The following is an 18,543-nucleotide window of genomic DNA, read 5'->3' as shown; positions in this document are numbered from 1 at the left end:
ATAAAAACGAAAAAAATTGATAGATATAAGAACTCCAATTAGGAAAGAATACTTTTACAGCAATTAAAGATAAAAGATAAATAAAGTGAAAATAGTGAATAGAGACTGTTGACTTTTTTACATGAAAACATTCCTCCATGCCATCTATCAACAAAATATAACTAGATTTATTTTCAGAGCGAGGCTTAAGTCATATTTCGACTTAAAACACTTTGTACAGTACATATTGAAAAATAACATTGTGTCATATAAATAGATTATCTAGAGATACATTTACGCCAACTAGAAGCAAGAAAAACTGCTGTGAATTGAGTTAAATATGGTGAAATAAACTTTCCTTGCTATTGGCCTGACATCCAAACCAAAACATTGCCGTCACATTTTTTTTTCAGTCTTATTTTGAAGAAAACAATGGATAAAAATGAAAAGAATTCATATAAATAAGAATGCCAGTTAGTGAAGAATACTTTCATGTCGATAAAAGATGAATATAGTTTGTATAATGATGAAATCAAATGAAAATAGCGGACAGAGTCTGTTTTGCCATTTCAGCCATTGTATGATAGTAAAAAATTACCATAGTTTTACATTATTACAGTATTAATGGATTCTGTAAATGAAGTAAAATTTTATTGATATTTTGCTGGGGTTTTTCATTAAAGGATGTGTATACTGAGAGAGGCAATTGCCATTGCCTTGCGTTATTGTAGTACTTTATATTTAAGCGTGGAGATTTTCATCAGTTTGTTTTTTTATATATGTTTGGTTATTATATGTTATCTTCTGAGTGTTCCCTTTGTTTTATGTAAACACACTTCTGATAAAGATTTCTTTGTAAGTTAATGGCTATTTAGGCTTGCTACTTAAGATTGAGTTCTATTACTGCTGATACAGTATTAATACTATTTTTCTCCCTTGCCTACTTTTTTTTTTTATAACGGGGCTAGGTAAAAGTATTTGCCCATTTCATTGATCTGTGTATTAACATTTTTTATTTCGAATTAGTATTTAAAAAGATAAAAAACTGATAATTGTTTATTTATAGGTTTCAGATTTAAATAAAACAAGAGGTTTATATTTATGGAACAAAAATAGTTTAATTCAATTTTTAATTTCCATTTCTAGATTTTGATGGAACTGTGCGTGATGATTTTAGACGTTTTCGGTCTTGTAATGCAATGAGAAGACTGACTTTATAGAAATTACAAGTTCCACAAAGAGCACTGAAAATGGATGAGGTGAAGGTTACTGATGGCATCGATTCATCCAAGGGAGGATATGCTTCCACAAGTTCTCCTCTGCCTGTTTACCATAGAAAGCGGGGACGTCCAAGGAAGGGCACCTATGTGCCCCGTTCTTCTAGCCTAGATATGTTGTACTTTAATGATAGTTCTAAATTCCAGAAATGCGATGTTAGGCAGAAAATGAAAAGAAGTTATGGTTCAGTTGTAGATAATGAAAGCAATAATTTGGGTTTTGATACAGAGTCAGAGAAAGCCAGTTCAAGAGAAAACTCTAAGAGAAGGCGCCAGCCCAAGGTGTTGGATGACTATGTCACTGACTTTGATACCTCTGATGAAGAAGCAGAGAAGTTTTCTAGGTCTGCACCTTTCCAGCTATCAAAAGAAAGAAGTGGTGTCAGTAAAGGATTCAATAGAAAATCAGGGGAATTGCATTCTCTTGAAAATGAAGACATTTTGTCATATCTAGGTAGTTTTGAGAAAAACTTTGTTGATCAAGACTTTTTTGGCTCAGATTTTCTTGAAGGCAGTCATGAAGGTAGTGAAGAAGATGTTCCAGCAGATACAAGTAAAAATATCTTAGTAGGTGGTACAACTTGTGATAGTAAGTTATCTGAAGTACTTTCACCAAAGTGTGATAAGCAAGATTCTGATATTAAGAATGGGGACGGTGCTATCTTCACATCCAGACAGAAGGAAAGAGAATGGAAACAGTCTGTCAGGTAAAATTGTTAATTTGTCCTTTACACTGAGTTGTTTCCTATAAATATGTATATTACTTTGTATTTTTGTACATGAACTTCCCTGACAGATATATACTTAGCTATAGTCTCCGACGTTCCCGACAGAATTTCAAATCTCGCGGCACACGCGACAGGTAGGTCAGGTGGTCTACCTTACCCGCCGCTGGGTGGCGGATGTACGAACCACTCCCGTAAGCTTGTCAGATTTTTCTCTGTCGCGGGAACGTTAACAACTGTTGTCGGTTCCTCTCGATAGTTTTTCGATTCTCGCTTGCCTGGAGTTAATTTGGACTTCTTTTGGTGACGTATTCGCTTTGTTTGGCTTGGCATACGCTGATTGTGGACCGGTTTGATTTTGAGTTTGATTTTCTTTAATGATGTCTGATCTAGAATCGGTAGTTAAAACTTCGGTTTGTTTAGGGTTTGCGTGAATGAAGGATGTAAGGTGAGGTTGCCGAAAGCTTCGGTAGACACAGACGGTTTGCATGAAATGCAGGGGGAATGAATGTGCTTTTGCTAACCCTTGTAATGAATGTAAGGGATTGAATGAAGAAGAATATAAGGCTCTCTCTTCTTATGTTAGGAAGTTGGAACGTGATAGAGTGCGTAAGGCTTCCTCTAGAAGTTCTAGCAGATCTAGAATGAGTGAGTTGGATGTGGATCCTAATAGGACTAACGTAGAATTAGAACCTTCTTCCCAAGTTGCAGCCCCGGCTCCCCGCACCGAAGCCGAAGATTCGCCTTCGGAGGCGGCAGCTCTGAAAGCCAAGAATCGTTCTATGGATCAGAAGATTCGTCAGTTGGAAGGTAAGGAGAGTGTTAGTGATCAGTGCAGTGTCCCCAGTGTGTGGAGGGTGCGTCTGACCGGCTCCTTAGTGCCTCTAGGCCTAGACCTCTTCCAGACTCCCAGTTCCAGTGGAGTAGGAAAGTCGAAAGCCGCAGGAGGGCTAGGGAGAGCCCCCACCGGTCAGGCGTCCCCTCGGCAGATCCTGAAGTACGCTCCCAGGCTGCCTCGGATCACTACAAGAAGGAGCTTCTACGCCAATGCTTCTCCTCTTCGTCGTCTCCCTCTCCAAAGAGAGGTTGGAACTCCCCGGATGCGTCGCGCCCGTTGAAGAGGGCTTGGAAGGCTCCCTGCAGTCCTTTGGCTTCTAGTCCGGAGGTTTTCCCGGAAGAATCGTCGGTGGAGGCGAAGAAACCCAAGAAATCCTGTGATCGTTCTTCTTCTCGCGCTCCGCGCTCGGCGCCTGCTTCCGAGGAAGAACAAGAAGATTCTCCTACGAGAGTACTCGCGAGACTTCAAGCTCAGATCATGGCGCTAGCAGACTCTCTAGCAGTTAGATCACGTAGGAAGAAGGACGTTTCTCTTCCGATCAAGAGATCTAGACGCCGCTCTTCAGAGGATCGTTCACCTTCATATGGGGAAGTTTCGTATGAAGGTGGGGGCTCGCGTGAGCACCCTCGCTCGCGTGAGCGCCCTCGCGCCCTGGTGAGCGCCCTCGCCTCGGCCTGGCTCCGTTCATTTCAAGACGCCAAACATCGGTAGGACGCTCTATGGAGGAAGAAGTTTTTTCTCCAGATTGGATTCCCGCTTCCGGTAAGCGAACTGCACCTGCTCATCACGCGATTTCTTCAACTCCCTCGCGTGAAACTTCTCCTCAGCAGCCTCAAGATTCTAGAAGGCGCCCTTATACAAGTAGGCGTTCTTCTTCCAGATGTCACTCTCCTCGAGTGTCGGATCGTGACTTCTCTCCTGACAGGCATCTAGAGTCTGGTAGGAGTCGTGTGCATGATAGACGGCCTACTGTTAGCCGCTCCCCGCAAGGTAGGCGCCAAGAGCCTACTGCACATAGATCTCCTAGTAGGCGCTCGTCTCTTTTTAAGGCGTCATACTCCTGATTATTCTCCTAGGGGCAGACACAAGAGTCTTTCAAGCGCCCTTCTCCGTGTAGGCGCTCTCCCGCTTCTAGGCGCACTTCTCCTGACCGTTTGTCTCTTGGTAGGCACCAGGAATCCCGGAAGCGCCCTTCTCCAAGTAGGCGCTCGTAGTTTTGAAGCGCCCTTCTCCTGAATGTTACCCACCCTCTGTTAAGACGTCAAGAGTCTCGCAAGCAGCCTTCTCCTAGTAGGCGCATTTCGCCTTCCAGTCGGACTTCCGTTGGATCGTACGCAAGCGGGGACAGGTATGGAGAGCCGCGCAAGCGCTCTGCTTCTCGATAGGCGTTCTTCTCCTGGCAGCCGCTCGCCTCAGGATAGGCGCATAGAGTATAGTAGGCGCTCGCCTCCTCGTAAGCGCCCTGTGGATGTTTCCGAGGATTCTCGGAGTAGGAGCCCTACTCCTCCCTTCGGCTGAGATTCCGTATACCTCGAAGAGGGAGTCTCATCGTAGACTTCCCAGATCTTCTCATCGTTCTCCAGTGGATGTGAACTCTTCTAAGAGAGGGCGTTCTCCAACCTCTCGCTCAACTCCTGCTAGGATCCCTTCGTCACCTAAGGATCTTCCGCGCTCGCCTCGACAAGACGTCCTAGAAGGTTCGGATGAGGAACCGAACACTTCTGCTGCTGTCTCTTCTTACAAGAAGCTTACAGAGCTACTTTTACAAGTTTTTGGGGATTCCCTTACTCCTACGGCTCCTCCTTCTCCTCATTCACTTTTTTCAACGGCGAAGACAGCGAAGAGTTCTTCTTGTGTGAGGATGAAGCCAACTCTTTCTATGAAGAAGGCACTGAGGAGTTTTGGTTCCTGGATGGCTTCCAAAGAAGAAGCGGGGAAAACGATGTTCGCTTTTCCTCCTTCGAAGTTATCAGGACGCGCTGGTTTCTGGTACGAAACAGGAGAGCCCTTAGGATTGGGTCTACCGTCTTCGGCTGATTCGGATTTTTCGGCACTGGTAGATTCGACAAGGAGAAACTGCCCTTAACTCTGCTAAGACGACTTGGGCAATGAATGAATTGGATCATTGGCTCAAAGGTATGTTTAGAGTGCTAGAAGTATTTAACTTCCTTGATTGGTCGTTGGGAGTCCTAGCCAAGAAAATTGAAGTGCCAGAGTCAATTTCGCCAGAAGATCTTATGTGTGTTTTGTCTTGTATGGACAAGTCGGTAAGAGACGGAGCGAGTGAAATCGCCTCCCTTTATGGGCCGGGATCGTGAAAGAAGAGGTCGGTTTATTGTTCCTTCTTAACGAAGTCGGTCTCCATGCTCAGAGGTCTTCTTTGCTGTTTGCTCCTCTGTCTACTCAGTTGTTCCCGAAACATCGAGTGCAGGACATTTCGAGGTCACTTTCGGCCAAAGCCACCCAGGACCTTTTGGCACAGTCGGCAAGAAAAACCTCGCCCTTCCTTCCCTACCAAGGCTAAGAAGGAAAAGACAAGTGTTCGAGAACCCTTTCGAGGCATCTTCATCAAGAACCTCTACGTTTAGAGGTCGTAGACCTTCAAGAAGGGGTAAGACTTTCGCCAAGTCTGTTAAAGCCCCCAAATAACTTGCAAGTCCTTCAATCAACGGTGGGCGCCAGACTCTTAGAGTTTGCAGAAGTCTGGGCCCAAAAAGGGGCGGATCCTTGGACCCTTTCTATTTTGAGGAGAGGTTACCTCATCCCTTTCGTCGAAAGACCTCCCTTGACGACCATCCCAAGGGAACTGACGGCCAGGTACAGAGACCCCGTCATGAATCAAGCTCTCCATCTAGCAGTAGATCAGATGCTGGAGAAGGGGGCTATCGAACTAGTGGCAGACCATCATTCATCGGGCTTCTACAACCGCCTTTTCCTAGTTCCGAAGTCCTCAGGAGGATGGAGACCGGTGTTGGATGTAAGCGCCCTGAACTTCTTCGTAGAAAAGAAGAAGTTCACGATGGAAACGCCTTCATCAGTGCTGGCAGCACTTCGTCCAGGGGACTGGATGGTTTCCTTGGATTTACAGGACGCTTACTTCCACGTACCGATCCATCCTTCCTCGAGGAAGTTTCTCAGATTCATGATGGGGGGGAAAATTTTTCAGTTCAGGGCTCTGTGTTTCGGCCTCTCGACGGCCCCTCAAGTGTTCACGGGGATTTTGAGGAATGTGGCTCAATGGCTTCATTTGAAAGGGGTGAGGATATCCATGTACCTCGACGATTGGCTAATAAGGGCCAATTCAGAAGATCGTTGTTTGAAGGACTTACAAGTAACTTTAGAATTGACGAAGGCTTTGGGACTTCTCGTCAATTTCAAGAAGTCATCACTAATTCCCGAGCAAGAGTGTGTGTATCTCGGGATACAGATGAACTCTCTGAGTTTTCGGGCTTTTCCCTCGCAGGAAAGGATAGCCCGAGGATTCGAGAGAGTAACAACCTTCTTAGGGAAAGAAGTATGCACAGTGAGGGATGGATGAGTCTGCTGGGGACGCTCTCCTCTCTGGAGCAATTCGTTTCCCTAGGAAGGTTGCACCTGAGACCACTCCAATTCTTTCTTCATCGGAATTGGAGTCGTCGTTCTCAGGATTTGGACGTTCTCCCTGTCGTTATCCCAGGACATCAAGAAACATCTCTTATGGTGGACAGATCCCAACCTCTTTGCGAAGGGACTGTCTCTTCAATCACAGACCCCCAACCTGGTGTTGTTCTCCGACGCGTCGGACATGGGGTGGGGTGCAACTCTGGGAACCAGCGAAGTGTCAGGTACCTGGGTGGGGGACCAGGTAGCCTGGCACATCAACAGAAAGGAGTTGATGGCTGTGTGGTTGGCTCTGAAGGCTTTCGAGCCCAAAGTCAGAAGATCGGTAGTGCAGGTCAACGCGGACAACACTACAGCTCTGGCATACATCAGGAAACGGAGGGGGGACGCATACCTTCTCCTGTACGAGACAGCAAGAGACCTTCTTCTGTGGGCAGAAGAAAGAGGAATCAAGCTTCTCACCAGGTTCGTGCAGGGAGAAAGGAATGTAAGAGCAGATCTCCTCAGCAGGAAAGATCAGGTCCTTCCCACAGAGTGGACCCTTCATCTGGATGTATGCCAGAGCCTGTGGAAGTTATGGGGCAGGCCACACATAGACCTCTTTGCCACGTCAAAGAAACAACGAGGCTGGATCCTTACTGCTCTCCGATATCGGATCCAGAGGCAGTAGCAATAGATGCTCTTCTTCTGGACTGGAACGGACTCGACGTCTACGCGTTTCCCCCCTTCAAGATTCTGGGGCTAACCATCAAGAAGTTCGTAGAGTCCGATTCAACGAGAATGACCTTAATCGCTCCCTTTTGGCCGGCCCAAGAATGGTTCACAGAGGTACTGGAATGGTTGGTGGACCTTCCAAGATCGCTCCCGCTAAGGAGCGATCTACTCAGACAACCCCACTTCGACAGGTACCACAAAAATCTCCTCGCTCTCAGTCTGACTGGTTTCAGACTGTCCAAAGTTTGGTCAGAGCGAAAGGCTTTTCAGAAACAGCTGCTAAAAGCAATCGCAAGAGCGAGGAGACCTTCCACCTTGCGTGTATACCAGTCAAAGTGGGATGTCTTCAGACGTTGGTGCAAGAGGAAGAACATTTCCTCTTCCAGTACCTCTGTGACCCAAATTGCGGATTTCCTTATTTTCCTCAATGAAGAAGGTCATCTGGTTGTCAACTATTAAGGGATACCGCAGTATGTTGGCGGCGGTATTTCGGCATAGAGGCTTAAATATATCCGATGATAAGGACCTGCATGATCTTATTAGATCATTTGAAACCATTAAGCGTCCTCATGTAGTACCGAACTGGAATCTAGACGTAGTCCTACAATTCCTTGGATCGTCTAGATTCGAACCTCTGGCTTAGCCTCTTTCAAGGATTTGACGAAAGAAGGTATCTTCCTTTTGGCCCTAGCTACAGCTAAGAGAGTGAGTGAGCTCCAAGCTATTGAGGGCAATGTAGGGTTTAAGGAAGATTCTATGGTGTGTTCATTTCTTCCAAGTTTCCTGGCAAAGAATGAAAACCCATCACGCCCTTGGCCCAGGAGCTTTGAAGTTCGTAGTTTATCTTTTCTAGTAGGGGAAGAGCCTGAAAGAACTCTTTGCCCTATGAGAATTATGAAGTATTTCCTTAAGAGGAAGGAACAACTTAAGGCTAATCAAGATGTGCTTTGGTGCTCCGTAAAGGACCCCACACGGCCCATGTCGAAGAATGCTCTTTCCTTTTTTCTGAGAAGCCTTATTACAGAGGCACATGTTGCCTGTAAGGAAGATCATTTTAGACTACTGAAAGTGAAAGCTCACGAGGTGAGAGCCATCGCAACTTCGCTGGCATTCAGAAAAAATATGTCTGTGCGGAACTTGATGGAGGCGACTTTTTGGAGATGCCAATCGGTTTTCGCAAACCACTACCTACGTGATGTAAAAATCACATATGATAAATGCTTCGCCTTGGGTCCTTTCGTATCGGCGGATTCGGTGCTGGGGCAAGGAGCTGAAACTTATCCTGTGTAAATAAATTTTTTATATGTTACCCTATATTTTATATTGTTGTTTTTTGGTTGTCTGAAAGAGGTTGCAGGAGGCACCTCTTTTTGTCGTAATATTAACCCTTTGTATTTTGGTTAGGTGGTCTGGTGGGTTTTGGCTCCTTGCAGAGGTAGTGGTAAGGATCTGTTAGGTAAGCGGACAAGGTCCCTCTAACAGCATCCGACTTGGATTCTACCACAATAGGGGATCACATATCCCAGTGGTAGATCCGAGAGTCTTTCAGCATCAGGTCACGTCCTAGCTGTAGCTCTCCAGGCAATGCAGACTCAGAGATAGTATCTATGAAGTCTTCATCCTGAAAAGGTGAGAACCAAGGAGTTTTTTATATCCTACAACATTAGTTGTTTCCCGTCTTACCTGTATTATTGAGCTGTCTCTTACCCTCCACCAAGGGTGCCAATCAGCTAAGTATATATCTGTCAGGGAAGTTCATGTACAAAAATGATATTGTTAAACTACAATAAAGTTTTGTACATACTTACCTGGCAGATATATACAATTAATGGCCCACCCAGCCTCCCCTCAGGAGACAGGTGGAAGAGAAAAATCTGACAAGCTTACGGGAGTGGTTCGTACATCCGCCACCCAGCGGCGGGTAAGGTAGACCACCTGACCTACCTGTCGCGTGTGCCGCGAGATTTGAAATTCTGTCGGGAACGTCGGAGACTATAGCTAAGTATATATCTGCCAGGTAAGTATGTACAAAACTTTATTGTAGTTTAACAATATCATTTCATATTTTTTCCTTGTAATCTAAAATCAGAGTAAGTGAATTGTTCATGAAATTTTATTCATCATGTAATACTTTTGTATATTTTGAAAGTTATCAAGGCCTCACAATTTTTGCTTCTATGATACTACCCACTTTCTCGTTGTCTGTGCATACATCTGCTAGTGCCCTCTGTGGTCTTGCCTATTTATAAAACTGCTCCTGCATAGTCCCATGTGTGTTATGACTTGTGGTTTGATGAACCTGACTATCCTCAAGAACCCAACTACTCCTGGGCACTATATACCATTCCTCCCAATCTCTGCATGATGCTTCAAGTGTTGCATATCAAGATGTTAGGTTCAAGGATATTTGAGCTCTGTCTTTGGATCTTCATCTAAACCACTGCCTTTGGAAATTTTCCAGATCCGGGGCTTCTTATCACAGGCTATGGAGGCCATTGCCAAGTATGCTAGTGCCTTGTTCACCCTTTTGGACAGGTGCAGAAGGGACAAGTGCGCTGTTATGTAGGAAAAACTTAGCATTGTTAAACTGTTAAGAGTGGGCTCTTGTTGATGCCAGTTCTCTTCTCACAGGTGGTTGGCCTTCAGCAGAGGATTAAACCAGGGCTTGTTATCTCAATCTCTGTAGGATGCATTTTGGTTCTTCATGTTTGTTACATGTGTGCTGTCAAACAAAGATACTGTCGTTGGCAGAACTTTGCTCCCTTTATTTATTTTGTTCTGTTATAATTAGTATGATTATCATCATCTACCCAATCTGCTTCCCTCCCCAAGTAGATTTTTCATCAGAAGATTCCCTCTTGTCAGCACCATGAATCATCTACTCTGAGTTGATCCCAGTTTTAAGTCACCATATACAGGTGGCCAAGAAAGACAAGGTTTGGTCGTTATCTCGAATCTCTTGACCTCTCTTTAGATCCTGACATCATGATCTTCAGAGGGCTTTGTAGTTCATCAGCGCAGAACACTGAATCTTTGAGGTTCTTAGTTCTTTTTCTGGCACACTTTACTTTGCACAGCCTCTCAGGTCAACAATAGAACTCTTGGCACCTGTAGTTGCCTGCATTAATCAACTAGGCCTGCATTTCATTGGTATCTGGATGACTGGCTGGTTTTAGCTATGTCAAGAGGAGTTGAGGAACCACATAAGTCTGCTTCTGGCCAGTTCTTGGGCCTGCAGATAAACTGATGAAATTAGACCTAGGCTCTGCCTCAGTCAGTTCACCTGGGTATGCATATTGACAGCTCCACAGATATGATTTGCCCCTTTTGGGAACAGGGTTGGTTGCCTGCAGGAGACCACCCCAGTTTCTCAGTCTGTTTTACTACACTAGTGGATCTTGCTAGATGTGACAGTTATTATAATATGCTTCATTATCAGAGTACATCCTGGTTGCCTGTCTTTCATAAACTATTTCAGCAAGAAATTTCTATAATCACCTTTATTGCTTGCCTTAAGTAGTGGTTCATGCTTCGTGCCTTGCAAGGACACCTTTAATGCATATAACCTTTAGAAGTATACTGCATACATCTTGCCTTTTAAAAAACCTTTAGTTTGTGCCCTGTAGTGCATACTTCATGGTTTGGAAAAAAACCTGTAGTTCTTGTGCCCAGAGTAGTAGTGTATGCTTCTTGCTTTGCCAAGGGTCAATATTCATATGCTGTAAACGTGCACTTATGTCACATTTATTAGTCTCAGAAGTCTTTCATTCCCATTTTTGTTAACCTGTGGAACAATCTTCCTGGCAACATCATTGATTCTGATGCTTGTAAACTTTGGAACTGTAATACTACTTTTGAAGTGCCTTGCTCTGTTACTGATGTTTTGTGGCTTATATTGCTGCTTATGTTTGCAGGTGCTCGTATTTATCTGCATTGTGATAAATCTTTGTTTATTCTGGAATGTTTTCCTGTAGATACACTATCTACAGAAGCATGCTTTGCAAGTTAATAACCATTGAGACCTGTGCTCCTTAAATCTTTGTATAATTTGAATGATAAGAACATGCTGGTGTTTCATGTGTATGATCGAATATTTGCAGAATTTGACTTTCAATATTGATTTGCTATTTACAGGAACCATCGTCAGCAGCTAGCTGCTTTGCAGCAAAAATATCAGCAGCTAGTTCAGAAAATTCAGAAGAAACCTCAATTTACAAAAGTTTTGGATCTTGTATATGGAGCTTCAAAGTTACTGAATGAGGAACAGTTGGTATTTTTCATTCTTCAGCTGAAGGCAAACAGCAAAAATCTTCAGGGAGTCAGGTAATTATTTTCAGATTTTTTTCATTGGTTAAATACAGAGCATTATCCTTATAGATTTAAACTTAATGATGAAGTAAACTTTAACTAGAAGTCCAAGAAATTTTAAATGCACTATATGTACTCCTAATGTAATTACGAGTAATTAATTGATTTAAATAGCCTAAACGGTAATTAATTGATTTCAATAGCCTATTAAATAAAAATATACATATCACAGTATGCCCATTCATTCACCTTTTTATAGTACAACTTCCAGTATATTTTACATATACACAACAAATTGGTATGCACACACATATTAAGAGACAGAAATACTTAGGGTATCAATACCAAGCAGTCTTTTCACTTGCAGCCTCATTGTTATCATTAACCCAAAGAGAGCCAGCATCACTTTTGACAGTGCTAACTTTGTCTAAATCTCTACCATTGCCTTAGTGCAGTTACTTCACAGTCACTTCACCATTTGCATTCTCTGCGCTGATTGGTTTAGAGCATTGGTGGGAAAAGTCTATAATGCTTTTTGCCAATAAAAATTAAAAAGTTATGGCATTTGCTATCAGGGGTTATTTATATTATAATTTTATTTATTTTTTATTTTTACTGTTCAACCCCTTTTTCCCCATGGTTATTTCTTGGCATGGGGATTCGCCATCTGTAATATCAAGTCTTTTTTTTTCTTTATAATTTCATACTTTTGCATCATAGTCTCCAGGGGTAGAAACTGAAAAGGTTCTTAATAAGATAAAATATAAGCTAAGTAGACTAGAAACATGATGAAGGGCAGGAAGTTCATTCTTAAGGATGGGTAAATGCATGTTTGTATTTCAGATATCTTTTCAGTTTTTTAATGAGATGCTCTAACACTGTTAATTTTATATGTACATGTATGTATGTATGTATGTTTCTTTCAGTGGTATAAATGAATGAATGGTGAGGAGGAAGGTGAAGAGGAAGAGAGGCTGTTGTTTGGAAGGGACTCCTCTTCTCTAAGGTGGTAGGGTAGGCAACCATACATCTGGGGTTGTTTTAAAGTGAGGCATAGCATTGTCACCCAGCAGGTCTATAACATGGTTTATTACAGTTTTGTATGGGTGACATTTTTCAAGGAGACACTGTATTTCCCCTTAGTGTGCACAGATTGTATTTCTTTTATTAATGAACTAAGAACATCCTCTTTCATTTCCTCATCTATTGTTCTTTCCTTTTTGGTTTGCTGTCATCACAAACCTTCTCATGGCTTATGATGACTTACCAGATACTATATATGTACTGTATTAGCAATGGAATCACTAGAAATAAAAAAAAAAGACAAAATAGTTTAGTGCAGTTGTGCACTGAATGACAGCTACAGCTAAACTGAGCACTTCCTCCTTGCTTCATCTTGGAACCGCACACACAGATGCACCTAATCCCATACTTGTTTTAGCTAGTTGTCTGTCCATGTGTAAAGCGAGTAATGTCCATTGACAGAGCAGATTTTTCTGTGAACAAAACATCCTTTAACAAAATTTTTTTATATGCGAGACCTCCTGTAACTCAAATATGATGGTGGTATGAATGATATTGTGCAAATATTTAATTTTTCACTTCGTGTCAACCTTTCATTTGTGTACATACCAGTCAAATTTTGTAGTTGGAACCATGAATGTTACATTGTAAAGATAGTAAAGAATGTGCTAATTTCCATTTACAATAGTTTGAAAAAAAAAGTCTTTTTAATTTTGATTGAGGTTCAAATCTTTAAGTAAAGATAATATAAAATAAAAATATGGTTAGGAAAATCATGCAGTTGTGGCCCATTATTTGCAAAGCTGTTATTACTTTGGTAACAGTGAATCTCAGAATTGATGATTAACCCTTAGGAGCCCAGCTAGAAAATCAAAATGCAGCACTCCAGACCGGGCAAACTTTGAGGTCGGCCGGTTTAAGAAAAAACATATCAATGGAAAGAGGAAGATATGCAAATGCACAAGGTGTAAGAAAAAATTTTTTTTTTTACACTCAATACCTTCCAAGAGACATTGAAAATGACTATTTACAACCTCTCGTGGGCCTCTTCAACAAGACAATCGTAAATTTTACCTAGTTATACATGTTTTTTTATAATAGTTAATTTTATTTTATTTTGTAAAATTGTAATTACAGCTCGCACAATATCATAACAGATAAGAGCTAAAATCAGTAACAAATTTGGAGCATATTTGTTATAAAATATTTGCGTAAATTTACTGAGAATGAAGATGCAGTATCTTTTTTGGATTATACGTTTTATTCTAATGTTTCTTACACTTTTCTCTGCAAAATTACAATTATAACTGACATACAATCATTTAAGATAAGAACTAAAACCAAGTACACAACTGCCTCATGAGACGTCTAGAATTGGCAAACTAAAAGTTGGCATTAGTAAATATATGAGCTATTGAAGTAATAGAACCTCTTTCCTACCCCATTTCTCCAAGTCGATGCCGCATAATACGTATTGATGCTCACCAGGAGATAATCTGTCCACTACTCAAATCTGTTAGTATTGTTACTCATATGAGGGTATCCGTCCATTAAGGGTTAAGAAAATAATATAATCATGGACATGGTTAGTTTAGTTGTGTATCTTTTGGAAAATTCTGTTAGTACAGCCATGCTCCAAACTGATGTACATGACTCTAGGATTTTGTCAAATGTCTCTAAGTGGCAACTTAACATGCTGTAGATTTATCTCTTTTCTGAATGCAAAAAAATACTTATATTATAAATAAGGCAGTACTGTAATATGTTTTACAGTAGTGAAATTATCTTATATGTAAAAAATTTTAAGAATTGACAAACTTAACATATGTGACATCTGAAATGAAAAAAGAAAAGTTCAATACTACTTGGCAGCCATATGACATTTTTCTTTACATCTGGAGTTTCAGCTATACAGGAAGAATTGTGGCACCAGTTTTGCACATGACTGTACCTTGAAAGTAATATGGCCAGGAGTAGGAAATTATAAATTGTACTAAAATTTTTAGGCTACATAACCTATAATCACCATTTAATGATTCATTTGAAAAGTAAATACTGTGGAATGCAGAGAAAGGTATGTTCTTCATAATGCAAGAGTACCAAATAACAGTTGGGAAGCAGTTCGAAAACACATGTGACACAATTTACTCAAGGCAGTCAGGAATTTGCCCTTGAGACTAAATGCTCAAAGTATGTCACACAATCACTGTTAAAACAAACTTGCATCTATAGTAATTCTGGTGCAGGCCTTGTGCCGTGAAATACATTAAAAAGTGAGTATAATGCAGTAACAGTTTTTTGTATTGTAATCATTACAAGAAATCTGGGTATTTTTTCTTCATGGTGGGTTAATGATCTAGGGTTTGATATAGACACCATAGGCTTTATCTTGAGCACAGGAACTAAGGACAAATGGTAATCCAGTATATTATGGGGGTATGACAGACTGCAGACAAATATTAAGGAGAGGAAGAGTCCATGGGATAGATGTAGGGCTAGTTTTGCAATGTGTCATTCATGGCCAAGAACATATTCCATGGAGTCTTGATATAGGATATGATGAATGATGAGTCAGTTTTCTATATTGTGTACGTCTTCAAATTTTTTGTCAAATTGGCTACAACTTCAAGCATAGCTGCTGTCTGTCAAATGCAGCAAGCCTTATTACAGTATTTTGACTGTCACAGTTTGCTTAAATGATTAACATAGTATTGATTATTTATATCGTAATGAAGTCATAATTGTTGGCTGAGTGGAGGACATTTCCCTCAATGCACTTATCAGTTTGCAAAATGTTTTAAGGTTTGTGATGAATACATCAAGAATTTTTAAAACATTTTTATATACTGTAATTATCTAGTGGCTAATAAAGCAGATCCACCACTAACCCTGCAAGTTGTATTAATCAGATGGTCTGTGAGGTAGAGACTGCCTTATTCTAGTAGACCTCATACTCATTTGGTAACCTCACCAGTGTCCCATAGGTAAATTTGGATTTTGAAATGGTCAGCTTTCTGTTTTTGTGACATCTTGCTTTTATAAGGTAAAATTTTATGATGTGAAGGAACTCTGAAACTTCTGTTATCACCTTGATATTTGTAGTTTTAACTGACAATTCTCATGCCTGTACCAGTGCTTAACTATTTTCTTTCTTTCATTTCAGATTCAGTACCCGTGAAAAAATTTTAGCACTTGCTATATATGCTCACAGCCCAGAAACTTACAGATGGTTACAGTCACACTTCTTTCTTCCTTCAAAACTTATTCTAGACCGTTGGTTAGAGATGATAGCCAAAGATAATCCTACAACTGCAAAGCGACTTTTGTATCATCTATATAAGAAGTACCTCTTTCATTCATAATGATATACGTAGTTCCTCGTTGGATGAGTGGTTCATGTGCTCGCCTACCAATTTGGTAGTCGCGAGTTCATCTCCTTGCTCTGCCAATGTTGAATCAGAGGAATTCATTTCTGTTGGTTAGAAATTCATTTCTCGATATAGTAATGTGGTTCGGATTCCACAATAAGCTGTGGGTCCCATTGCTAGGTAACCAATTGGTTCCTAGCCACAAAAATATCTAATCCTTTGGGCCAGCCTTAGGAGAGCTGTTAATCAGCTCAGTGATCTGGTTAAACTAAGTTATACTTAACTTAATTCATAATAATATAATCACCCCATGGTATGCTTGAACCCGAGCCTTCTTACCGTTAGGGTACCTATGCGTAATTGTTTGTTATTTTATGCCGTTTCCTGTTTCAGAATTTGTTAAAATTTAAAGACAGTCTATCAGAATTGTCTTTACTGGATTATTATTGTGTAGTGTTCTTTAGTCATTTTGCTCATAAATTCATTCTTTGTACGTTACTCTGTACTGTAGAGTACACTTACCCTTTTTTGTGCTATATGTACTGTACACTACTGCAGTACTTGAAATGCATTGGATGCTTTGTACATTATTATATTAATACCGTACTGAACTTCAATTATAAAAGAAGAACCTGCGAAAGGGACTTTGTCTCACTCTTAAGTGGTAAAAGAAGTTAATCTATTATGTTACAGTATTCAAAATTGGTAGTAATTAGGTGCCATGCAACTGTGAGAATTTTTCAACAGTTTGGTTCAGAAACCCTGTTGTATCTTGAATTTCTCTGATGCAGTGAAAAAAATTTAATAAAACACATTGGGTAAATGCTAATTTTATTTCATCTGAAGTCAAATTCTTTATTCCTGTTCTTAGTGTATTTTCTTGCTTGAAAGTCAGCAGACTTAGTTTTGTATGGAAAAATACACAAACTAAAAATGTGGAACATTTATGAAAAATTAAATTTTTTATGATAAAATTTTATATATACTTACCAAGTAATTACATTGCTTACAGTTTCACTCATTGGCAGCTTAAAAATTGGGAAAATCGCAGTGGTGCTAGTGTCAGTGTAGGTTAAGTAGACCCTGCCCACTTTCAGGGTAAGAGAGGAGCAACTTCAGCAAGGAGTTCAATTGTTTTGGCCCTTTTCCCATAAAGGGAGTACTATTCGTAATTACTTGGGAAGTATATTTAAAACTTTATTTTATCATAAAAATGTAAATTTTATATACAGTGGGACCCATGAAATTTAAAACGTGTGAAAACTGAAACGATAATTCCCATAAGGAATAATTAAATACAATTAATGCATTCCAGACCCCCAAAAATATTTTTAAATACACATTTTATAGGGAATAAACAGTGTTACATACAGAAAACAATGAAAGTTTGTGGAGCGTTTCTGGGCAAGTTACATAACAACCTCAAACTTTTGGTTCTGTGGAAGAGGTCATGGTAATGCAAAAACCTGGTTCAATATTTTTACTTGCAGAAAAGTTACTATTTTGGGCACAAGTGATGAACATAGTGCTGATTCCACAGCTCATCCCAGGGAAAGACAATATTTTGGTAGATCAGCTAAGATATAAAAGGCAGCTTCCTACAGAGTGGGGTCACTGCATCCACAAGTCTGCCAGTCATTGTGAAAACTGGAGTGTGTCAAATGTGAGTTTTTTGCAGCATCAGTGAACAAGAAACTGCCAGTTTATTGCTCTCCCTTCTAGGACCCTCAGACTTTGGTGGTGTATGTATTTCTTCAGGACTGGTCCAGCCTAGATGTTTGCCATTCCACTTATCACAGCTAAACAGAATTCTTCTAGTATTCTGTTCACCCATTCCAGTCTTTGGGGGCCAGTGTCAGTATGTGATCCTTTTTCATTAAATATTATTATTAAATTTATTTTTTTTGATATTTGTTAAACCTAGTTTTTAAGTTTCACTTGTCGTTTTGTATAACAACTGTTTGCTTGTTATTAACATTTGTGTTTATCTTTAAGGAGGTTGTGTGAGTGGTCCCTCCCCTGTGGATAAAGGGGGGGGGGGTTAACTTCTTGGCTTAAGGGAGGAGAACAGGCAGTCGTTCTCTGGACCTTGTCACTTTTGGATGATTTTTGACCTTGCCTCGTGCACTAAGAGTACTGCCGTCTCTTGCTTCGTGGTGCTTGCAGCCTCTATTGGTGATTTACCCGTATCTGCAGGACCCGAGGATCACTGAATATCTGTTATCTTCAGATTGGGAGATCTCTCCAGATAACATATCTGGACGTCCTTGGGAATCACCGCACCACCTCTGGTTCAGTTATAAAATCAGGGGGATCTCGCTGTCCCATGGTAAGGTTGTTTAATACCTTTTTGCATTGATCACGGCTACGATTCTGTGGAGACTGCTCGACTGGGCCCCCTAGTTATTAACCACCTGTGGTACCACTCCTCCAGACGTGGAGGATTCTGTATTCTTTAAAAAGAATAATAAGCATTTTTGAACATGAAGATTTTTGGTGACAAGCTTGGTATTAGCCTGTAATCGTCAGGATATTCTTTCTTTTTGATTTCCTCCTCCTTTCTGGGCCCCCTTATTTTGGTTTGAGTGTGTTGGTTATGCTATCTTAATTTTGTATACGTGTGTTGAATTGTTATTAAGTGTGATAGTAATTCATTTATTTCCTGTTCTTAAAGAGGTTCAGGTGTATTTTCTGTCTGGTTCTTTATGTAT

General features: G+C 40.7%; 1 protein-coding gene across 4 annotated transcripts in view; it reads left to right on the top strand.

Moving 5' to 3' along the window:
* The window catches only part of LOC135221864 (uncharacterized), a 20,243-nt gene extending 3,582 nt beyond the window's left edge, over positions 1-16,661 (top strand). For all 4 annotated transcript variants that reach the window (XM_064259810.1, XM_064259812.1, XM_064259814.1 and 1 more), the window contains exons 2-4: positions 1,126-1,963; positions 11,268-11,456; positions 15,628-16,661. In XM_064259810.1, coding sequence (XP_064115880.1) covers positions 1,230-1,963; positions 11,268-11,456; positions 15,628-15,826 — 1,122 coding nt within the window. In that variant the 5' untranslated portion in view covers positions 1,126-1,229 and the 3' untranslated portion in view covers positions 15,827-16,661. The remainder of the gene's footprint in view (positions 1-1,125; positions 1,964-11,267; positions 11,457-15,627) is intronic.
* The last annotated feature ends 1,882 nt before the right edge of the window (positions 16,662-18,543 follow it).

The sequence above is a fragment of the Macrobrachium nipponense genome, chromosome 3 (genome assembly GCF_015104395.2).
Source record: "Macrobrachium nipponense isolate FS-2020 chromosome 3, ASM1510439v2, whole genome shotgun sequence".
NCBI classification, from domain to species: Eukaryota; Metazoa; Arthropoda; class Malacostraca; order Decapoda; family Palaemonidae; genus Macrobrachium; species Macrobrachium nipponense.
This window is presented reverse-complemented; position numbering and strand designations above follow the sequence as displayed.